At 33.0% G+C, this 24974-nt stretch overlaps 3 protein-coding genes across 9 annotated transcripts in view; 2 read left to right on the forward strand and 1 right to left on the reverse strand.

The window, feature by feature from the left end:
* The first annotated feature begins 139 nt into the window (after positions 1-139).
* LOC112679561 (protein TAPT1 homolog) lies at positions 140-3553 on the forward strand. The gene is made up of 11 exons (XM_025549414.1): positions 140-176; positions 1248-1399; positions 1532-1626; positions 1684-1855; positions 1919-2054; positions 2148-2245; positions 2307-2457; positions 2624-2793; positions 2852-3076; positions 3151-3327; positions 3419-3553. Exons 1-11 carry the CDS (start codon positions 140-142, stop codon positions 3551-3553), a joined length of 1548 nt encoding a protein of 515 aa, XP_025405199.1.
* Positions 3554-3850: 297 nt separating this feature from the next.
* Positions 3851-6807, forward strand: LOC112679560 (tetratricopeptide repeat protein 30A). Its single transcript, XM_025549413.1, has 13 exons — positions 3851-3898; positions 4005-4070; positions 4148-4357; positions 4419-4550; positions 4604-4739; positions 4814-4978; positions 5053-5321; positions 5383-5579; positions 5643-5850; positions 5933-6108; positions 6167-6262; positions 6364-6476; positions 6618-6807. Exons 1-13 carry the CDS (start codon positions 3851-3853, stop codon positions 6740-6742), a joined length of 1941 nt encoding a protein of 646 aa, XP_025405198.1. The 3' UTR covers positions 6743-6807.
* Positions 6808-7249: 442 nt separating this feature from the next.
* Positions 7250-24974, reverse strand: part of LOC112679599 (calponin homology domain-containing protein DDB_G0272472-like) — a 50620-nt gene continuing 32895 nt past the window's right edge. For 5 of the 7 annotated variants that reach the window (XM_025549469.1, XM_025549472.1, XM_025549471.1 and 2 more), the window contains exons 10-21: positions 24063-24476; positions 23805-23999; positions 23552-23733; positions 19923-20000; positions 19786-19861; positions 17240-17305; positions 12286-12354; positions 12154-12195; positions 11963-12029; positions 10257-10368; positions 9593-9744; positions 7250-8704 (exon numbers count right to left, since the gene is read on the reverse strand). In XM_025549469.1, the coding sequence (XP_025405254.1) occupies positions 8560-8704; positions 9593-9744; positions 10257-10368; positions 11963-12029; positions 12154-12195; positions 12286-12354; positions 17240-17305; positions 19786-19861; positions 19923-20000; positions 23552-23733; positions 23805-23999; positions 24063-24476 (1598 nt within the window). In that variant the 3' untranslated portion in view covers positions 7250-8559. Of the gene's footprint in view, positions 8705-9592; positions 9745-10256; positions 10369-11962; positions 12030-12153; positions 12196-12285; positions 12355-17239; positions 17306-19785; positions 19862-19922; positions 20001-23551; positions 23734-23804; positions 24000-24062; positions 24477-24974 lie in introns of those variants that run through there. The other 2 variants (XM_025549473.1, XM_025549474.1) reach the window with 2 other exon arrangements.

Genomic DNA, 24974 nt, shown 5'->3' on the forward strand with positions numbered 1-24974 from the left:
ACAGATGTCGCAATCGATCGTCGATAGTTGTTATTGGTCGCAGTTTTTTTCTCGACTATGGTCAACCGCCAAACCAGTGTTCTGATCACGTCCAGTTGTGCTCGGTAACTTCCGCCTGATCAGGGAACACTTCTCCGAGATGAGTAAGGGTAACAGTGCCACCAAAAAGACCTCGGGTATGTTCAAACTGTTTACGTCTCGATGATTCGAAGACGAAGCACAGATTCAAAAATAATTTAAGATGTAAAAGCCAAGAACGGAGCCGACTCGGTGTGGCGAATGTAAACCGTTTCCCGTTGAGAACCTTTTGAACCATTTATTGTTTTATGAGAATATCTGTTGTTACTTGTGTGCACCCACTGCTCGTTTAATATTTCATCAGTTGATCTTTAATATTGTATTAAACCTGTCCAGGTTACATTTATGCAAACTCCTATCCTTTATATTTGGTTTATTCGTATCACGGATGGTAGTTACCTATGACAACACACAGAATCTCGAAACATATGTTTCCTTGTTTTAGTTGTTCGAGTTGTTCATAAGACATTAATTGTATACATAATATAATTAATATTCACTTAGCTTATTCAATAAAGTCATCTAATATTTTACTTAACTTTATTGTCTACAAATATCTTTTGAATACCTTCAACCAGCAGAGTCTCCATCTATAAATAAATTGTGCGAGTAAAGCTGCATTACCTCTTGACTCATAATAGCTGGACATAATAGCTTATAAGGCATATCCTATATATTTTATTTACCAATTTTATCAATTGTTTTCTATAACACATTAAAATATAGTAGTATTTTTAACAATGTAATATGATTTCTTACCTATAATTTAGAATTAACAATATGTTTTTATTTGATTTATCACTTAAATTGTTATTAATTAATTAAATCATGGTAATACTTTGATATCCGTATAAGTTCCATAATTTATCATATTATATTAATTCAAATTTAAATAGGTTTATTTTTTCTTGAATAAAAAAATATTTTGTTAATATAATTTACCTAATAATATAATTTCACTAAATAATATCATTGCAGTGAACAGTAGAAGTTATTACCATTTTAGATACTTTATTATTGTCTTAGAGATTTGAAGTGAATAAATTATTTTTGTAACTAAAAATTATAATTTTAGGCATACATTAATCATTAATTGATTCCATTTAAAATAAAAGCTTTAGCTTTTATTTTGAGTAACTTTCTAATGCAATTATTTTTTCTTTTCATAGGATCTCTATGGGATTTCATACGTGTAGAGTTTACACGTGGCTATTCGCTGGAAAATGATGAAAAAGAATTTTCTGATAGAAGAGAAAAAGTATATACTTTTATGAAAATACCTTTAGAGGTAGAACAATTCATGTTCTATGGCTTTTGTCAGGTATGAAAGTTCACTAGTATTTAACTATAATTACATATATATATATATATATATAAGTACATAATGTGTACAATATTATTTGAAAATATTTTCATAACATTATTATATAATTATATTATCTTGCAATTTAAGTGTGCTGATTCATTCCTATTTGTTTATACATTCCTACCACTAAGAGCATTAGTTGCACTAAAAGCATTAATTTGTCGATCTATATCAAAATTCAGGTTAGTACTATGCAATCAAATATAACTAACATGTTAAATTAAATGTTAATTTTTTAGGAAAAAACAAAAACATAATCGGTTATCTGCTGCAGAAGCATGTGACTTACTTAAGATGGCCGTATTAATAACATGTTCACTGTTGCTAATGCCTTGGGATACATCAATGATGTATCATGTAATTAAGAGCCAGTCAGTTATTAAATTGTACATATTCTTTAACATGTTAGAGGTGATATATATGAATATTTCATTTATGGTATATTTATAATGTTTATACATTTTTTTATTATAGGTTGGAGATCGGCTGTTTTCATCATTTGGCCAAGATATTTTAGATGCTTTATTTTGGACCGCAACTGAACCAAAACATAGTCGACGTGAACATTTTGGTGTTTTACCACATTTCATAATTGCAGTATTTTATGTCTGTATCCTTTTATTATTTTGAGTATTTCAATTAAATATTTAGAATACTTTTAATTTAGAACAAATTTTAAATATTTCTTAACTCAGAATATCAGTTTTACATAGCATACTTGTATTATGCCAGGCCACAACATTAAATGTTGCTATAAACTCTAGTCATAAAGCATTGCTCGCAATCATGATGTCCAACAATGTAAGGATTCATAAGTCGTATATTATTTAATGGAGTTTAAATTGAAATTATTTTTTAACAGTTTGTAGAACTAAAAGGAAGTGTATTCAAAAAGTTTGATAAAACAAACTTGTTCCAGTTATCATGTAGTGATGTTCGTGAACGATTTCATCTATTTATATTGCTGTTAATTGTCGTCGTGCAAACTATGAAAGAATATCAATGGAATAGTGGTTAGCATTTTATTAGTACATTTTTTTTTAAAAAAAAGGTTTAGTTTGAAGAAATAAATTTTATAATAAATTAAAAAATTAAACGTACCAAGTTTTTTTGGACTATGACCTTTTCTTCTTAAATTATTTTTTTCAATTTTTTTATTAATAATGTATTTTATTTCAGAGTCATTTTGGGAATTGATACTGGACTGTATGTACGTTATGTTATCAGAAATGCTAATTGATTGGACAAAACATGCATTTATTACTAGATTTAATGAAATTAACTTGTCAGTATACAGCGATTATGTATTGAGCTTTGCTTATGACACTGCACAATCACGTCACAAAAAAGTAAAAAATTACTGTTGAAACATTGGTTGGTTTCATTAATGATAATTTGTACTTCCAGGCCTTCACTGACCATTCAGATTTGGTTGCTAGACGAATGGGTTTTATTCCAATTCCATTGGGAGTAGTTATGATTAAAGTTCTAAGTAGATGTGTATCTTTTGATGGACGACTGGCTTGCATGGTTTTATTACTATTCACCTTTACTTGTCTAGTTACATTGAAAATTGTCAACCTTATTTATATATTAGGAAGAGCTTGCAAATTAATTGATTTTCATAAAACGGTATGTAGCAATCAAACATAATTTAATAATCTTATTTATATTTCATTTATGTAAAAATATAATTTTACTTTTAGTCTCTAATAAAAAATCATCAAATCATTAATGGTGTAAGCTGTCAAGATATGGCAACTAGTCCGATGAGACCACAACTGCGTAAAAAGCAATCTTGGAATGATAACAAAGAAAATAAACCCTCACCACTTATTGATGTGCCTCCTTTAGGACCAACACCAATGTTTGCTAATAGCAATGTTAGTATAAACTACTAAATCTTTATTTTTTATTTATTTTTCTTTAACAATTTTGTTTTAATTAATCTCTTGTGCAATATTTGTCTTATAGGTTGACATTAAAGAGGCATGCCTTAATACACAAATACTAGAAGATATCATAGAAATGGATATGACTCGTAGCGACCCTGATTTAAACATAACTATGATGCGTGATGCCGATACTCTTAGTACAAAATCGGCTTGAACAATTAGAATTTAATTTTATCAGTTTTATATTTTCATATTATGATACTAATAAGACTGCTAAAATGGATGTTATTTTAGATAAGCTATTGTGAACTGGTCTGGTGATAATACTATATTGTTACAAATGTTACAATAATGTTATGACGTGGTTTCCATGGAAACTTAACCATGTACTCTTTTTACACTGTCTAATGTTTTCAAATATGTGTTAAAGATTGCATATTTATTGTTTTATTTTTATTCAGTTTATTGTTATAATTAATTATAATTAATTTATATAAAAACATTTACTAAAATGTCAAAAATTGTTGATGGTAACTACACTTCAGTAGTTTATTCATTGGTAATACTAAAAAATAAAAATATTTTGTTAATCAATAAAATTGTTGATTATTTAATCCCAATTTCTTAGTATGAATATATTGTATTTAATGATTATTATAATTTAGATCAAAGATAAACAATACAATGATGTTATCAAAATCATCACAAATATGTCGGATAGAAAAAGAAACGTAAACTTCTTATAATTGAAAATTAAATATTATGTATTCTTATCTTTATTTAAATGTATTAATTTTAATACATTTAGACAAGGCCTGGCTTATCTTTGTTGGCCTACTGCTACTATTATACAGATGACTTTCAAAACGCATCAACTATATATGAACAACTAGCAGCATTATGGCCACAAGAAACTGATTATAAACTACATCACGCTCAATCACTTTACTCTGCTGGACGATATGAGGACGCTTTGAGAGCAGCAAATGGAATTACCAAGAGCGGTTATGAAAACCAGGTATTTACAGTATGAGTATTAATTGTTCATTACGTTGTATTTTTCGCCTTTTAACAATTAGGTTCGGAAACTAACTGCTGCAATTAGATATGGCATGGAGGACATAGCTGGTGCTAGATCTTTATTGGAAACCAATACTGGACCCAAGGATGATCCTGATATAGATATCAATTATGGATGCCTTCTTTACAAGGTGTGTTGAATATAATACTAATGTAAGCAACTGATTCTGAATAATTATTTCAGGAAGATCGATATGAAGAAGCATTACAAAAATTTTTAAATGCTCAAACAATGCTTGGCTATAGACCTCATTTGTCGTATAGTGTTGCATTATGTTATTACAAGTTAAAGGATTACACATCAGCACTGAAACACATTGGTTGTTATTTAACAAAGTTTTTGCTCAACTACTGTTATTAATCATCTGAGTTGTTAATTTTTAATTTTTTGAAGGCGATATTATTGAAAGAGGTATAAGAGAACATCCGGAACTTGGCATTGGTATGACAACAGAAGGAATTGAAGTTCGGAGTGTTGGTAACACTCTGACACTGCATGAATCGGCTCTAGTTGAAGCATTCAATTTGAAAGCAGCTATACAATTTGAAAAGAATGACAGTAAATCAATAAATATAAATTAATTATATAAATAAATGTTATTGCAATTATTGATAATGGTGATTTTTTTCCAGTTGACAGTGCAAGAGAAGCATTAACTGATATGCCGCCAAGATGGGAAGAAGAATTGGACTCAGTGACATTGCACAATCAGGCGTTGTGTTCCATGGACATGTCACCTACTCAAGGATTTCATAAATTACAATTTCTCATGCAACAATCTACTTATCCACAAGAGACCCTTCAAAACCTTTTAATTTTGTATTGTAAACATGGATACCATGATTTAGCTTCTGATGTCATATCGACGTATTCACCAGTCAAGGATAAATATCTTTCCAACGTATGAAAAATAAATAGATTCTGATATTAAGTAGTTTGTTATTGTGTGGTATTATTTCTAGTACATTCGTGAATTTGTGGATGCTGTTATTGCGCAACAAACATCACCTGATGATGCATACCGTAAATTGGACAACATGGCAAATAAATTAGCAGATTCTTTGCGTAAAGTCACTCGATCTGTACAGGAATCAAGAGAAGCCAGAGATGATAAAAGAACTAAGAGAGCTTTACTCGACTATGAAAACACTCTTGAAAAGTATTCTCATTTACATAATATTTAAACAACTTATTAAGAATACATTTTTAAACAATTTTGTAGATTTATTCCTGTTACAATGGCCCAAGCAAAAATTTACTGGGATCTGGAGAATTACGCCCAAGCAGAAACTATATTTTATAAGTCTGTTGAATTCTGTAATGAAAATGATACATGGCGTTTACATGTGGCTCATGTCTTATTCATGCAAGAAAAATTTAAAGAAGCAATTGCATTTTATGAACCAATTGTGAAAAAAAATTACAATAATGTAAATATTATCAAGTTATTTATTTCACAATTTTTGTTAATTTTTTTTATGCTTTTAAAATAATTTGATGGACATTATTTAGATCTTATCAGTGAACGCCATTGTGTTGGCCAACCTATGCGTGTCCCATATAATGACAGCGCAAAATGAAGAAGCTGAAGAACTGATGAGAAAAATTGAAAAAGAGGAAGAACGATTATACTATCAGGAACCTGAAAAAAAAGTTTTTCATCTATGTATAGTCAATCTAGTTATTGGGTAAAATAATTATAGTTTGATATTTCAATGACATAAATGAAAGATATTGTGTTTTTAGAACCTTATACTGTTCAAAAGGAAATTATGAATTTGGAATTTCACGAGTAATTAAAAGTTTAGAACCGTACAACAAAAAGTTGGGAATGGATACATGGTTAGTAAATTATTCTTTTAAGTATTTTTCTTTATTTTCATTACTTGAATAAAAATATTAAAAATGTCATTGCTCAAAATCTACGAACATTAATATTTCAGGTTTTATGCTAAACGATGTATGTTATCTTTAATTGAAAATATGACAAAACACATTATCGTCATGAGAGATTCCTTTTACAATGAATGCCTGGTATTTCTTAATCAGTGTGAATGTAAGTAAAATATATATTTTAAGTGTATTATCATTGGTTATAAAAATACTATAGTTTATATTCAATGTTAATATTAAAGATAGTAAAAATAATTGCCTATCTTTGTTATTTATTTATTTATGTTTCTATCGTTTATTTTAGTTCATGGTAAAGAAGTCGCAACAATGCCAGATGAAGAAGATCCAACCAATAAAAAAGAACTGAACAACGTGACCTGTGAGGCAAGACTATTAAAATCACTAATTCTCCGCCAATTGGAGTATTAAAAAAATATTTATATGCAGTTAACAATATTTAAGTATAGTAAAAATAATTTTACTATTCATTTTTGTAAATAATTTTTTTCAGCGTGTGTTAAAATATTTTACAACTGTAAAATGTAGATATTAATTGTTTGAATGTTTTTTTAATTATATAAACAATTGAGTGGATAGCTTAATAATTATCTTCATAATAGCATACCTACTTTTCTTAACAGAAAATTAAAAATTAATTTTTTAATAATCGAACAATAATCTATTGGTTCATATAGAAAATTATTTTAAATAAATTTTTCTGTGACAATTTATTGTTGGTTTTTACTTTTTTGCCAAAAATCATTCTTTTGTGTCAAATGAGTGTGGTCTGCAAATTTGAATTTCTACTGAAAAGAGACTAAATAATTTAGAACCATAATAGTGGAAAGATAAAATAAAAACACACAGTTAAAATCATGTATTTAATGCTAAAACATGTTTATTAATATTCTTTTTATATAAGTAAAAAAAAATAAGTAGGTATCCAAATGGTATTATTAATCATCGATGAACTATAAACAAAAAATGTATAATAATAAAATTATAGAATATTAGAAAATAATATAATAATTTATATATAATTGTATATTTTATTAGGCATTATCCATACCCTGTACCATGACATTACCTTGTCAAAATTCATAATAATAATAATAATAACGTGCACATATGTGGATTAACACATGGACAAGATATAAGTTTGTTAATTATTTATGTGTATAATGTATACGCCATGGACGAGATGGTGTATTACTACACATCTCATTCGAAAATATTACTTCTCGTATGTTAGGAAATTATGTAGTAGGTAGTTGTTCTATGTAGGTATTGTTATTATTATTATTATTATCATCATAGAGATTAGTCTTGTTAATCATTTAACAATTTAAATTTCATTATAAACTAAATATTATAGTAATAATAAACGTATTACTATGTTACTCGGCGTGATTGCCGGCTGACGAGTACAACAACGGTTTTAAAAATAATAACAACGGCAATACGACGCGGTGGTTATAGTTTACAACCCGGTGAAGACCCGCTATATGAGGGGGGGGACAGGATAATCAGACGGGGCGTATGTGCAAGACGCGCGTCATCGGTTAGAAATGCATTCGAGTGATGCACTAAAAATACACTGTAGTGTATTTTTTTTTTCGGATTCCGATTGGGCCGATCGGCAGGTCAGGATCCGACTACAAGAAGCGCAGCCGTATGTTTACACGACGAGAAGTGTTGCAGCTACCGTCGGAGGGATCAGTCAGCTCGACGAACGACATTTCGCGGGTTCAGGGATCGGAAGGATTGCTGTGTTGTATTATCGCGCGTGCACGCCAGCTCGACAAAAAAGCTACCGGATACAGTAATTATAATGTTGTTACACGAGTATCTAATAAAATAAAATATAAAATCTATACATAAATATCACCTATATAATAATAGAATGTAATGATGGGCCTCATTCATCATTTTTAACATTTAACCGGAGCAAACGGTGTACGGGCGGAAAGGATATATATATATATATATATATATTATGTAGAGCGTTTAGTGTGGATAGACTAAAACCGATTACGAAGTCGACTAAAAACAAAAATCAATCGCGCCCGCGTTTTGATCGGTACGAAAGTGTACAAACATTAATAACAATATGATATAATAAAACACACCTGCCTACATGAGGGAGATGTTTTTTTTTTTTGTTTTTTATATTAATTTTTCGTAAAACAAAACCGTATAAAAATAATATAATGATAAAAACGCGAACACTAGAAGAACGGACGATATTAGATCGAAGGTTTGGCTGCTTGAGGAGAGTTGTGGAACCGCCGGTAGAACGTTTGCACGTACGTGAACACACATTTCCAATCGGGTTTCCTCATGACCACCATGTCTTCGACGTCCAGCAGTGGAGCTATACCGGCTTCGTCCCTGCGTCGAGATCGTAATAAACGTTTAAAATACATATACCGAAATTATACGCGAGAGCCTACCTAGATGGGGCTTGGTCCTAAAACTGATCAGAGTCTTTCGGATATTAATGCTATGCGCTTACAACAGTTTATTTAAACGGTGGGGTTAGAGCCCCCTCTGAAGACTTTGGGTCTAGTTACGTAGCTGACCACGCAGTGAAATGTTTATGAACAGTGAACGGGAAAATTAAAACCCACTGATAATATAATACTACGAATATGATCCGAAATTAATATCACTTAAATTTCTCGATAAATCTTTAAAATTTTACTTTCGACATGGATTTATCTTATCGCGGGGGTCTTGCTAAAATATTATCAGGAACGTCGCACTTGTCAATGACAGGGAAACGGTTCATTTTACTCGTTAGTGTTGTGCGGACGACATATCCATAAGCCAATGTATCCGTGTACAGCGTGGAAACTTTAAGACTTTTCTTTTGTTGTCGGTCTTAAACGATTTGTCATAAATTCATACTTCGCTCAGTATTACTCGCAATTAGTGATATCGTATGGAAACAAACGAATAATACATTTTTATGAACTGCAGTTTCAATATTGTGTTCAAATTAATGTAAGTTCAATTATAAAATGTGTACCCACTACTGGTCTCTTACTAAGAAAGCGTTTATTTTTCGGTGACATTCATTTTAAAGAATAAAAATCGCAAAATCAGACCAAATGTTGTAGAAAGTAATCGAAACCATTATTGAATTTTAATTATTTTTCAATTTTCATTACAAGTCGCATACTTGGACCATCAAATTATTAAGGAAAAACAGACAGGTCGGTATGTCAGTACATTTAAATAGGTAGGTACATGATAATATCATATATATATACTCACTCGGCTACTTTGAATGCAATTTCGAAGTTTTCTCTACGGTTTTCAGGTTTTAGTTTATCGAAGTCGAATGCTTCCGGGTAAAAATGATGGATGAGGGCGCAGAACGCAAGACCATCACTCCAACTTGTTGAGAAATTAGTTATTTGGAGGTTCTAAAGTAAACACATAAATTGTAAAACATTAAAACTTAAAACGTATCTTGCGCACATAATATGATATTATATATAACACACACACACACAGGCATGCGCGCACACTATAGTAGTACAACGGAAAAAATAATAACAATTGTAATAGTATTGATAAAATATTAAACACGAAGCTTATTATTGTTTAGTGTCGAAAATAAACCCACACAGCGGTTAATAATAAATAAAAAATATATATATTTAACATGCATTCGCAACAAGTATATGTTAAATCCGACATTAAATGAAATCCCTTCGTGTTAGCTCTGAACATTGTTAGTTTCGTATAACTATATGCAAGTTCAAATACTGTTTATAGTCGCGAGAAAAAAAAATGTAATCACGCATTTACGTGCGTATAAATAGGTACACCCGTACATGTATACGAAACATTCATCACGCACGCCATCTCGGTGAGCTTTTAAATCGTAGTACTACTACACCTGTTAAAGGAAAACAACAAACAAAATGTATACCTTGTATTCCTTTGTCTGAGCTTTAACCCAGTTGAGAAGGCGATCTTTGATTGACGAAGCGCTCCGCGCCAGGGCGGGATCGGTGAATTTATAGCAAGGGCGCGATTGTGAGCTATAAGCAAAATGCCCCGAATAACGTTACCAATCATGTTACAGAAAAATTCGTTCAAGCATTACTACATACCGAAGTAAACAAAAGTTCGTGAAATATACACGAAATATATATTTGACGAACAATCAACTATATATTTAAGCATATCGTATACGTTTTCCATATTATATTATGTATATACTAATACAGCGCCGAATTCATCGATAAAGTCGTGCCGCGTATTGGCACCGGGCTTTCGTATACAATATGTTAATCATATTAGTTTTTTTTTAACTAAGTAAAGTATTTTTTGGTAATTGAATTCGAGAAAAAAGTATATTTTTTTCTTTTCTTGGAAACGTTCCGAACTCTCTATCTCATTTCGTTTTAATTAAACTTTTCACTGACTATAAAAAAAAAAAAGTTTTTATGTTTCAAGTACACAAAGAAAATATCCATGAACAAGTGTGATACCGTTTTTTGATTGACCACTTGACCACCGTCAAAATAGATCCCGGATTTATTTAATGATTGCTAACTATTAACGTCTATTAAGATCGTTACTTTTATCCTATAATAAACAAATAATTAATTTGTTCAATAGAATGCAAACTTAAATAATATTTAGCTAAGAATTCGATACTTAAACTCGACATTGTATTAAATATACATATATATACATATTGATGGCATATACTTGTTATAATTAATTTATATACAAATGTATATAAATGAAAAGAGACGCAAAACGTCAGAACTTTTATTGCAGTGTAATAAGAATTAAACTAAAAAGTTATACCATGTAAAACTATAAAAAAATCTATATATATATATTTATATATATAGAATATTTGTTGAGTTATTAATAATCTACCATGTCTACGTGAAATTGACAATAAGCTACTTTTGTCTACTAGGATCTTAATTTTTATCTTTCATTTTTTTTTTTTTTTTTTTTAATGTTACATATTTTATAAGCAAATAAGTCTAGCTACAAAATTTTAAAATACAATTAAATATAGCAAGGAAGAGCTATTTATTTTAATGAACGAAACAATATTAAGAACTAAAAACATCCTAATGATTTTTAGATTATTATGATTTTATACGCGTCACTTGGAAAAATTCACGGTATAAAACAACAATTTGTAATACCAAATTACAAATGCGATATAATTTTCTTTTTATAGTTATACGCGTGTCAAAAACTTTGGAATGATAACGATATAGATCAAATTTTGATTTATTTTACTTATTTTGGTTATTTATTTAAAAAATAGTATTAGATGTTGCAGATTTCATCGCTAGATACCAATTTCCCATTAAAAATTAAAACTTATATTCAACAACCAGAACCAAATTAGAGTTAAATAAGTAATAAGGAACATGTATAATAATTATATAAAGCTAAGAAGTATTAACTGTTCTTAACCTTTATGTATGTATGGTAATATATTAAATGTTAGTACTTGAAATAATAAATATTAAATGATAATCCGAAAGATGGGTTTTGAAGAATTTTTCAACTTTAACATTACTATAAAATAACATATTAACATATATCTGTTGATCGTAATAGACTCGCGACAGCGAGATTTAAATGCAAACTACTTACTTCGGAGCCGAGTTCTGACGTTCGAGTTGCTGGAACTTGGCGAACGGCGAAGAACTAACGCTGTTGGCTGTAAAAAGAACGAACGAGAAAAATCGTTATAGGTATACATTAAATGGTTACAAGCACTGTGTGGTTGATTAAACATATACGGTACATTATTGTATTTGAAAATGAACAGAAAAAAAAATTACCTTTAGTCAGACGGTTACTAGAAGTCGTTGTCCTAGTATGCACTGTGAACACAGAAAAATAAAACGATTTTCAAAAATGTTCCAACCTCAACGACGTTTAATGATGTTTGATTAATCCTAAGCAAGTATTACCTTCAGTTTTTACATACGAGCTGCTTTCCGTTTTGCTGGACACGCTCGACGAATTCGTTTCGACGACTTCTGGAACAAAAACAATTGCAAACGTTATAGAAAGGAGGCAGTTGTGGTATTTTTCTAAATAGTGCACAAATGCTAAACGATATTGTACAATGCGATTTGCGGATGAGTATCAAAATAATTAGGTTAAAGAAAAAAATCTTCGCATAATAAAACATTATTTAAAACAAAAAAAAAAAAAAATGTTTAAAAAATAAAAACAACAAACAACTTATGATTAATCTAAAACGGTTCTGAATATTATTATAATTATTATTGTAAACCATTAGTGTATTTTATACACAAAACATGAAGCATGTGCGGTATACACGTTAACATTAAGCTCACACCTTTGGCTACAAACTACCAGATGATGGGACAAACGAGCGAGCGGATTCAACGCATTGATAGGTAGAATAATCTGATATTATCTGATCACAGCTTACACTAGACGACTTAACGTAGTTTTACAGAGCACACAAGACACACGGGCTAATGACGTAGTATTATTACTGCGTCCTACGTACAATATTACGGAGTCGAAAGACTTGAGACGAGGGCGGGATGGACACTAAATCAACCCGTTGAACTTAACACACGTTTTCGTGTTATTATTTTTAACGATGTACTGTGACGTGTACGATTATGGCGCAACGATGATCGATTTCGTTATTGCGAGAAATGAAACGTTTGCGTCCTATCAGACACCGTTGAAATGTCTTTTTATGGACACAGTTTTCTATTTTAAATTGAAAGCGCAACAATTTTTTCGAATTCATAAACCAATAGAGTGACTTTTAAGCCGCGCCCAGACCAAGAAACATTTGTCGTCGACTTTGTCAACAATGTCGGCGACAAAATGTTTCTAAAAATGTCACCAACAAAATTTAAAAACAGGCGCGTCCACACCAAAGCAACATATTTGCTAAACATTTGTGAATTAGTCTTGGTGAAAATGTGGAACGAGAAAGACGTTGCTATTGCTGCAGCTGCTTACGTAATTTTAAGTTTGGAAACGAAAAAGACCTCCAAAAAGAGGTATTGGGTTCGTCCTAGTCTTTTAGCAAAACAAAAGTACAGTGGAAATGATTTAATGACTGATATTAAACGTGATGACATTGGTCTATCTGGAGAATTGGGGTAAAATTATATTTGTTACAAATTAAAATATCAATTTATCTTTATAATTAATTACTTAAACATTTTTAAACATTTTCTTATGTAGGTGTAATGGTAGTTTTAAGAACCAGATTTCGCCTTTTTACATTCCCGATAAAATTGACTAATCAAGTTTTTCATTTTTTTTTTTCGACTTCTAATTTTTCAGTATTAAGAATTTTTGAAATTTCACACCACGCATCATTTTTTTTAAATTTATTTTTGTACTCGGGTTGAGTTTGGTCCCATAATATTTGTTTTTCATGGTATAAATCAATTAGATGACAAACACTTTCTTTCGACCATTCCATTATTTGATAAAAAAAAAAGTTAAATATCCGTTCAAAAGAAATGTACTGGTTAAAATATGCGATACATACAGACGGACCAGGTGAACTTAAACGGATAACCAAATATGACGTGTATTTATAAATGTTTATCGACAAAATTTTACCGGTCTGGACGTGTCAATACATTGTCGGTGACTATGTTTATAAACATTGTCGCCTTTTTCCCGAGTCGAATGGAAAACAAAAATTTGTTGGAGACAATGTCGCCAACACAATTGTTGGTCACAAATTTCAGAAACATTTCTGATTTTTGTCACCAACATTGTCGGCAACACATGTTTCTTGGTCTGGACACGGCTTAAAACGATAAAAAGAATTTCCATGGAAACGGGTGATTATAAATAATTAAATCTGGCAGAATAAAAATCAATTTGTCACAACTGTACATAACCTAGGTATCACAATCGATGAAACAACAAAACAATAATTATTACGGAAATAACAAAACTTCCCCTTATAAAATTCGTTTAGAGAAACGTTACTTTTCTATTTTTCCGATAAAATGTCGAATGTCGACAATAAATAAAAAAATAAAAAAATAAAAATATTTCTACCGCTATTTTTTTTTACCATACATTAAAAATATACCGAACTTTTACGAGCCAAAATATTGCTTCGAGGCGGAAATATCTCAAATTATTCGGCTCCGTATACTGTACATAAAAATAATAATTCGACGAGGTTTAGTTTGAAAACCACACGTATCACACAAAACGACAGGCGAAAGAACGTACTTTTGTGTTCAACGTGGTACATATAGATGCGAAGAAGCTATATAGGAGACGATAATAGTAGTAGTAGTAGTAGTAGTAGTAGTAGTAGTAGTAGTAATAGTAGTAGTAGAATATTTATAGGCACTCTTCGTTTTAATGTTATCCACTCGCTCCTAGGATATCCTCGAAATGCAATGTGATTAATAAAATATTTAACAAAATAATTATCGCGTATGAATGCACGGCGGTTAGGTAAAATGAAGTATTAAAAATAACAAAAATAGGTATCGCATCGTCGTTCGAACGATATTACGACGATTGGAACGTGGCGCGAACGACACGCGCACGGTGCACGCGACGACGTACATAATATGACAATGTAGTAATATAAATATAGTGTTGGCGCCGTAGCACATGTGTGTCTAAATGGTAAAACAAAGTAATATAAAAAGAAAAGAAAAAATGCAAATATCACGAAAAATTAAAAAAATATACTAAAATTTATCGGACAAAAAAACAACGCGTGTCGTCCATCGGGATCGGACCGGTCAGCTGTTCATTTGGCTTTCGAGCACGCCTCGGTGAACAGACTCTCGAAAGTGTCGTCCACTTTTTCGAAGTCGTCGTTGAGCTTGGCCATTTTCGGTGACGTGCGCGCGCTGCTCCCGCCGCTGCCGCCGGCCTCGGGCGCTTTCAGGTACTGGCGGACGAGCAGCTCTTTCCGGGCGATCTCCTGTTTGCTGGGCGCGTCGACCGGGGCCGCTTGCGGTCTCCCGAGCGGCAGTAGTCGCTGGTTCGCTTTGGTCTGGCCCAATATCAGCTGGTGCCACGACTCGGACTTTTGCAGCACCGAGGGCAAGCGCACCGGCGACGTGGTGGGCGACCTCTGCTGCACGACCATACGTTGAGGGCTGCGACTTCGGGCCGACGGTTTGGTCGAACGCGACGGCTGATTGTTGTTCGTCGTCGGTCCCCGGTACGGTTGCGGTTCAACCCGTTGCGGCGACGGTGGCTGCGAGGGTTTCATGAACATCGAGGGCGCGGACGGTTGCAAGGGTTTTATGAACATCGAGGGCGCGGCGCCGTCGAACACGCGCATGTTGCTCTTCACTATGCTCGCGGTCTGCGGGCTGCCCATCACGCGACTGACCACCGTGCCGCAAGACTCGCGCACGTCCGCGGGGCTGTTCGACCGACTGTCCCACTCGGACAACGCGTTCGTCCACTGCTGCTGTCCGGCATCGTCGACCGGCTGGTGGACGAACGGCCGGTGCGCCGTGGTCACCGCGCTGTTATACAGCGGCAGGCGTTTCGACACGTCGGCCACCGCGGCCGGTCCCGGTACGGCGATCGTCGCCGGATCGGCTTTTTGCGCGACCGGCTTGAACGCGGACCGGGCACCGTGCGAAAACCCGTTCTCGCCGGAACTCGTGGCCGGTTTGAACGACATCCGGTAAGCCATGCTGTTTTCGGACGGACACTTGCAGATGTCGTGCCAAAACGCTTTGGCCTTGTTGCCCTTAGGCGAGGGCGTCGGGACCACGCCGCCCGCCCCGCTCATGTTCTCGAATGTGTTTTTTATGCGGCCGAAACGATTGTCCCAGCAGTTGCCCAGTTGCTTGACTTGCATTGGGTTGTAAGCTGACGGCGGCTCCGCTGCCATATCTTCTTCCCGGGTCTGTTGCAACAGTGCCAGGTACTTCTTGTCGCTAGCCGTCTTCGGCTCGAACTGTGGCAGGCCCCCGGCAGACAGCCCCATTCCTTTCATCCCGGATCCGTGTTGCGGCGGCTGTCGCTCGTCTCCGGATGAGTGTTCGGCGGCCATATCCAGTCCAGTTCGCTTCGACTTCGTCCGTTTACCATGCCGGAACCTGCGGTCGCTGGACGCGATCTGCAGCAAACGCTGGGCCGACGACACGGTCGCCCTCCGGTGGTTCTCCTCGTCCTCGTCGTAGTCCTCGTCGTGTTCGTCGTTGTCATCCGACGGGTCGCCGCAGGACGACGACGATTCGGACGAGAGGCCGCAATCACGCATTGCCGCGGTTTTGCCGCCCCCACCGCCACGGTCCAAGTTCTCGACGACCACATGCTGCACCGGAGGGCACGAGAACGAACCGTTCTGCAGCGACTGCTTGAACGGCTCGGGTATGTAATCCTCCGCGTACCGGGCTGCTCGTTTCGGTGGCGGCGGTACGAACTTGACCGGCCTGAACGTTTTGGACGTCGGTTGAACGGCCGTCGTCGCGGCCGCTGCCTCGTAGCTGCGTGGTGTGTTGCACGCGGACAAGACTACGGGCGTGTTGGTCGCGGTCGGCAGGGTCACGGCCGCGGAACCGTTGTTCTCCAGATACCGCCTGGCGTCCTGCAGTTCTTCTGACGACACGCCCACCGTGTGCCGGTCCTGTCGATCCTTCTTGGAGCCGCTGCCGTACCTCCTGGGCGGCGGCGTCGGCTTATTGCACGACGACGACTGCCGTAGGCTGATCTGCAGCTTGGTCAGATACTCGATCACGGACGACCGCCTTGCCGGGTCCAGCGCCGGTATCGCGCTCTCCAGGTTGGCCAGCGCCCCTTGCACTTGCACCAACATCTTTTGATTCACATCTTCGCCCGATTCGGTGCCCGAGTCGTCGACCACAACGGTCGCGTTACCTTTACCACTTAAGTTACACAAAGGCTTCAACTCACCGTTCGATTGATCCTGGGCCGTCACACTGCAACCGGTGCTCGCCTGTGACACGACGTCGGCGCACGCTGAAATTTACAGATCCGAATATCAGGGCACGGCGTCACAGTTTTTAGTTTCTCACGACCGATATCATTAACTTATTCTCATAACTCTTTTTTTTTATTATTACCAGGGACATGGTTTCAGTTACTAGAATATACGCCCGAGAGCCCGCGGTAATAATGTTACAATATATTATTATGTATCTACGCCGGAATGACGTGTTTAATGATTTTTTTTCTAATTTACATATTATTATTATTATTGACCAAAAACCGTTTTCTTCAAATGTTATGTAGTGTAAATGTCATAACGGTCTCGATTTGTAGATAATTGTTTTATATCTTCAAATATGTTCAATATATTTGCATAAAATTTGTTTGTAAATATTATACATGTAAATATACGTACTAAGTAAATATTAATGAAATATATATGTATAGAAAAATACACAAATATTTTATAAGTATTGTTTGAAAAACAAGATGTTCGAAATAACGTCAAACGACCCTCCGATCCCTGTTCTTTTGACTACCGCAGTTTTTATCTGACGAGAAGCCGAGAACTTATATTTAATTTATCCATTGATTTATCCTATATTGTCGTACTACATAATTATATACTTATTGATTTAAACTTTAAGAATATATGACTCCGATACGAATCCAGTAAAATATTTATTGGATTCGTATTATATGACCTTTGCCTGTATAAAATAACGCACAAGTGTCAGTGAGACCTATACGCTGAAAAATACATGGATATCGTATGAAAGTAAAAAGAATATAGTCACCCGTCACCTATACATTTATGTATGGCGTACAATTTGTTATTTGCCCGCACAAAATAGGGACATCTACTAGCATTTTTCATTGCACACCTTATTACGTTACATTATATTTATAACATCACGGAAAATAAAAAAAAAAAACGCGGGGATACCATGTTCGTCGTGGTAACGATTTTTCGAGACATCTACATTATACGTGTTTCGTGACACATATTTTCGCCAAAATTATTAGATATTATATAATCATAATATAAACATACAACACACATCAAATCTTAAGGGGGGAAAAAACGTAAGAAACGTGCACATGATACAGGTGCAAATGTCGAACTGCAGGTTCTAAGTATTGAAAGTTTAAAATTCACACAGTTCAAATGATCCCGGTCAAAGAGGTTTGATATACAGATACGAGAATGTAAATCGAATACTCTATGAAATTATGCCAGAATCTAATCTCAGAATGCCAGTGAAATGCGTTTGAAAATGGTGGACTACTATGAATATAAAATAATAATGTCTATTACATAGATATACGTTTGCATTTCTTTTATACGACATCGTTCTACTAGTGTTTTCATACGATACGACGTGTTTGTTTACGTAAGACTGGGCGGTATATAAATAAATATAGCAATAAAATGTCTTGTGCGTCTTTACAAAACATTTTCGGCTCGCTGGCGACTGGAGCGACGACGAAAACGCGTCTGCCGCAGGCTGATCTGCAGCTTGGTCAGATACTCGATAATGGATGACCGCCCGACTGGGTCCAGCGCTCCTTGTATTTTAACCAAAATCTTTTGATTTACCTCCTCGCCCGAATGTATACGTACTGAGTAAATATTTATAAAAATTGTACACAGTATGTGTACCTATAGAAAAATATACAAACGTTTTAGGTGTATTGTTTGAAAAACAAGGTGTTCGAAATAACGTCAAACGACCCTTCGATCCCTGCATTTTTTACTATCGCGGTATTTATTTAACGAGAAGCCGTGAACGATGACGTTTATTTATCCATTGATTTATCTTATATAAATATACAAGTATTGTATTGTCTCGTATTGTCTTATTCTGCCGTACACTTATATACTTATCGATTTAAACTTTAAGAATGCACGATTCCGATACAAATCCAGTAAAATATTTATTGGATTCGTATTATATTGCCGCTTGTATAAAATAATGCACAAGTGTCAATGAGAACTAGATGCTGAAAAATACATGGTTATTGTATGAAAGCAAAGAAAGATATAGTCACCCGTAAGACTGGGCGGTATATAAATAATAAAATAAATATCTATAAAACATTTTATATCAAGTAAAGATATAATTTGTCTAATAATAGTTTTGAATATTTAAAATTAATATTTACTAAATCATGCATATTATTATTTCAGTGGTTTATATTATTACCTAGTTACATTAATTACTTTTTTTATTATATTCAAAACTTTATTTTTATGATATTTGTATACTAAATGATATTAAGTTTATAAATGTTTAAGAAATCCTGTACACTAATGCCCTCAGGTGTCAAGAATATAAAAATAAATAAATACATTTTAAATGTACATAGAAACAAGTTTCTATCGTTGACAACATTTGTTTTCAATTCTCTTATTTTTTTTTTTTTTTTGTATTACCTAATTATTTACTTATCAAACACATAATTAATAATTAAAATATTCATAATTGATTAATTTGTAATACATTTACCTTTATGTTCTTCCATGATTTGCCTTAACCTGGCTCTGATTTTTCTTCTTTGATCGTAGTCTTGGCACGATTCCAACTGAATAATTAAACTTTTGTTAGATAAACAAAAATGTAAATTGTGTTTTTAATAAACTTACCAAAATTTGTAATTGTTTTTCGTCCCAAATATTTTCGAGCTCTTGTTCGTTCAGGTTCTTCTTTATCACAGGGGATTTCTGAAAACAAAAATGAAACATAATACAGTATTAATAAGTTGATTAATGATGTAGTGTGCGAACCTATGTTGTACACAATAAGCACTGTTTTATTCAACCGGTCAATGTTGTGTTAACAGGTGTCGGTCTAAATTAAGACCCTCGTGTATTATACACATAAATAAAAATTTATGAATTCGCTTGTAAAATAGTTGGCAACAAGTTTTATTTATTTGTTGGGACTCGGCCAAATATTGGACTAATAATATTCATGGAACTACATTTTGGAGTTTTTCGTATCAAAAGGCCCATGATCCCATGACCCCCCCGACCATGGGTTAATATGAAGAGAAAAACGAAAACCCCTTAAATGGACCGAATGCGGCTCGACGTGAGCTTAGATCGAACCACCTGTTTACACAGACGTAGTTCTGCGTTTACGGAAGGCCGAAAGCGCTAAAATAGATAGAACCCGAATTATTTTTAAACGTCAAAATTGATATATTTACCCACTCGATTGGATTGAACGTGAAATATACACCTCTGCGTGACGCGGACGATCGAGCCAACTGCGAATCGAAATATTTTTGGGAAAAAAAGAAAACTTTGAATCGCAGCGAACAGAAGTCGTGTGTTGTTGGGGAGAGGTGCACGTGTGTTTGCTGCGTCCACCGAAAACGAATAATCGCGAAGAAAAAATGATAATAATAAATGAAACGGGACTAAAAAGTCGAAAACGTTTTTCGTCGACAACACGAACACGCTCGATGTACACCGAAATAGTTGCGCGCGGTGTAGCCAAGTATAAACTGAACTGCGTGGCCAACGGTGCATTCGACGTCGAGAGAACCACCGCACTGACCAAAATAGGATTTGCCTTCAAATATTATTTTCGTCATGAAATGCGCAAAGCCAAAATACATTGTCCAACGGGTAGGGAAATTAAACAGTGCACAGTCACTATTATTGACCGTTGTTCCGTACGCGTTATTTGGACAAATGAGCCAATTTTTCCCCCTACCGCAGCGGCGATCGAGAACGACCGATTAAAACGAATCCCGTGGCTCGCAACAATAATTACTGTCCGAAAACAAAAAACAAAAAAAAAACCTACACGCGGCGGTCGCAGCAATGCAAACAAAGAGGTGAGACGGAAAGTCGACGGAGCAGTCATCACCGTATTTATATTATAACAAACCACAACATATATCCCAACACATATGATTACATAAATAAGATGTATGTATATGTATGTAATCATCTGTATTTATAATACAAATCATCGTTCCAAAACTAAGTAACTACTTATTGTGGGTAACGGCTATTGTTCGTATTCGAGTAAACATGGCGTATTACGGTAGGTACCCAATACGATATATTTTTTTTGTTCGTCATAGTATTGCCGCGCTGTTGTTGACAAATCTTTTAAAATAATTATCATCTAATCGTATTGTTTAATTTTTTAATTCGTAATTGTGTTCAATAACTGCGATGACCTTTAACTAAAATAAAAGCAAAAATGATGCACGTTATTCACAGTGTTCGTTTTTTTCATATATAAATAATAATAAAATAATAATAACATGCACGTCATATTATGTTCCGTGTAAAAAAAAAAAAAAAAAAAATAAATACAATAATATCAATAGGAATTTTAATAGAAAACTGCTTTAAAAATGTAATAACTCGATTCATATAGATAGTAATACATGGAAAAATATTAGTTAAATTGGTGTTAAAATATTTTTTTTCGATAGAAAACTGTACTAAATGTTTGAAATACATGATAGGTACCTTAGATTATAAGATCTTAATGTTTTTAAATGATATCTAATTAATGTTTTAATATCTGATTAGCAATTATATTGAAATGAATCACACAATGCAACATTTACTAACATTTACTAACCGTGAACAGTGAAAAGTATAAAACATTAAATGGATATTAATATCCATATCGTCTAAGCTTGTAATATTTATTAAGTAAATTACGTTAACATACATTTCATTATCATTTTATGAAAAAATTCGAATTTACTATGGGATGAGCGATTATTTTAAAAACAAAGGATATAAAATCTCCATTACTATTTACTTCGTCACTGTTAATCGATGATTCCTCGTATGTGTTTGTAAAATACTACGTATTATACTTAATATAACAATTAAATCAACTTGGGTTGAGTTTTATGAAATATGTATGAGTGCTCAATCTTTTCAAAAAATTATATAGTTACTAAATTAGTTTTGGTAACAACAATAATTTCATAATTATATTATCAATTGTTTTTTACAAAATAATAATTTAAAATATTTAATGATTGGTTCATCTATCGATTTATTAATAAATTTAATTATTAAAAACATAAATAAAAAAAGCACACTTCATGGTAAAACGAATACAGTCTTTGTTTCACTCAAAATCTAAAATATTAGGTATCATAGATGTACATTGAAATTATAAAAAATGATACTTCAATATAACTAAAATAAAATTAAGACGAAAAAAGGAATAGCTATTTTTAACATTAGAGAAAATGCGCAATAACTATAAACGCAATCGTTAAATATTTTCCAAACTATAAATAAAAAAAAAACATTTTTACGATTGTATTAAACACAAAAATCAATCATTATTTAACAAATTTGTTCATACCTACTATTTTTTAGTAAAAATATTCAACACTAAACTGTAATTATTCATACTATCAATATCTTGCAGTTTATTTATTATTTATTATTTATTATTTTAATATTAATACTAACAATATTAAAAATATACTGAACACGAATTTTACTAACATCACTAGAATAAATTCTCAAATACGATTACATTTTTTTTTAAAAAACGGTTTGATTATAAGCAAATATTATTTTTGGACGATTATATTAAATATTAAATTTATTGACAATAAAAAAGATAACTATATAAAAAAATTAACTATCCTAATATTCATTTATTTCCTGTTCTATAAGTATAAAAAAAATTACTTTTTTATTTGTACCAGAAAAAGTAAATTTACTTTAAAATAAACATTAGATCTTATAGATATAATTTATAATATATAGTTTATATTTTTTAACTGTGTCAATGATCATTTAAGTAATATTAATTTATTTTAAAATCCATAAAATATATTTCCTATACCTATAAGAACTTTTTAAATTACATTAAAATAAGTTAGATTTAGTTTTACCTTAAGCTTGGAAATTAAAAATAAGCTTACGTTTTATTTGAATAAAAGTATTAATGATTTTCTTCTAAATTTATTGTTATTAAAACTAACTGTTAACTGTTATTAAAATATTTTTATGCATTTATCACCTTATGGTATTTTAACAAAACAATTCTTAGGTCTTTGTCAATATTATGACGGAATACATAACAATAGATTATGCTATAAATATCGATAAAGATATTTTGAAATTTAACAGAAACAAAATATATTTAACTACACAAATATTTTATCCCAATAGTATCATGGTTTACATTTCGATTTTATTAATTTTGAACTGATACAAATGCATAAAAATATAGGTTGATTTTTTTAAGTTGAGCATGAACATTTTACCTGAGCCCTTTGTTTTTCCACCTGATTAACAAGTGATGCACTGCTTGTCGTTGTCGCAGAAGGATTAGATGTTGGAGACTGTCCTCCATGTTCCATACCATGTAGAATGACTGATGCACCTAAAAACTTGTTGAGCAGTGAACGGGCTTCAATGTCTTCATTGGTATCACCATTTTCAACAACTATAATTTAAAACAAATAATTTATAATTAGTATCAGTATATTACACTTCCAAACCAAAAGTTCTAATTACCTAGATCAGCATTTCGCATTCTAGTTAAAACATCTTGAACACCAGTCACTCTTGAACTATTATCAAGAAATGATGAAGCAGTTACACTACTTTTTGAAGCATTTACTTTAGTAGTTACTGATTTTTCTTCAACTTGTCTATTACTATTAGTTGAATCAGATTTAGAAGACCTGTTTTGTTTCAAACTAGATGAAACTGAAAATAAAAATAAAAAATAAATTATTATACAATAAAAGCATAATAACTATTATCAATTACCAGTGGCTTGCTGAAATTTGTGTTGAAGTGCCTTGATTGAATCGCCGCGTACTAAACTCGTTCTCGGCGTATTCTGAGTTGAATCTTCAGTTCTTTCGTAACCATTTGATTCTTTTGACGAACGTCTACTGTCTCGATCAAAATTTTCTTGACTGAATCTCTTCTGGATACTTTCAAATTTGTCGTTAGTACGACTTCTTTTCACTACTTTGTTACCATCAATATTATCAGACTCATTAAGTTCTTCAGTAATTTCAGTAATTTCAGGACCGGTGCCTTTACCGATGGGAGTAGTAACTGTAGTAACTTTAGCAATACCTTTTTTGAGATCTGAATTATCGGGGCTCTGATAGGTATAATGTCCCCGTGTAAGTTTACCCGATGGTTCTTGATCATTCACAGAAGATACTTCACCTAAGAAAAAATATAATAAAATATATAATCATAATATAAATTAAATCATATAACTTTGTAACATAATAATAAAATTACCTTCTAAAAGTAAATTATGCTCCCATTGTATTTGTGAAATTCGTAAAGTTACAAAAGCTATTATAAGTATAAAAAAAACTACAGGCCATGCATATGAAAATATTAGAAAGCTGAAAACTAGGCCAATGTTTAAAACACGATCCCAAGACGGATTCATTTATAAATATAAAATGAAGAAAATTAAAAGCACTAAGTTGAACGTTTGAAATATATGGTCCTAGCACTAGCTGTTACCATACACAAATAACGACTTTTGAAGAAGCGCTTCTAGATTTTTTTGTATTTTAATTACGTATTGGACGAAGTCCAATTTGAATTTGTCTTATATTCACCTAGCCTAACGCTTGATCACATGTCATTGCAACACCAGAAAATATAATATAAATTCGGCAATAATCGTGTCATAAAATTTTTTTTATG

This window comes from Sipha flava, unplaced genomic scaffold (assembly GCF_003268045.1).
Source record: "Sipha flava isolate LNK unplaced genomic scaffold, YSA_version1 164_pilon_pilon, whole genome shotgun sequence".
NCBI lineage: Eukaryota > Metazoa > Arthropoda > Insecta > Hemiptera > Aphididae > Sipha > Sipha flava.

Excerpts from the sequence above, each read along its gene's own strand:
- LOC112679561 (XM_025549414.1), top strand. The coding sequence starts at position 140 with ATGAGTAAGGGTAACAGTGCCACCAAAAAGACCTCGG. Across the intron at positions 1,400-1,531 it reads TGTTCTATGGCTTTTGTCAG|TGTGCTGATTCATTCCTATT; the intron begins GTATGAAAGTTC and ends TTGCAATTTAAG. Across the intron at positions 2,246-2,306 it reads CAATCATGATGTCCAACAAT|TTTGTAGAACTAAAAGGAAG; the intron begins GTAAGGATTCAT and ends ATTTTTTAACAG.
- LOC112679560 (XM_025549413.1), top strand. The coding sequence starts at position 3,851 with ATGTCAAAAATTGTTGATGGTAACTACACTTCAGTAGTTTATTCATTG. Across the intron at positions 4,071-4,147 it reads TGTCGGATAGAAAAAGAAAC|ACAAGGCCTGGCTTATCTTT; the intron begins GTAAACTTCTTA and ends TAATACATTTAG. Across the intron at positions 6,109-6,166 it reads ATAGTCAATCTAGTTATTGG|AACCTTATACTGTTCAAAAG; the intron begins GTAAAATAATTA and ends TTGTGTTTTTAG.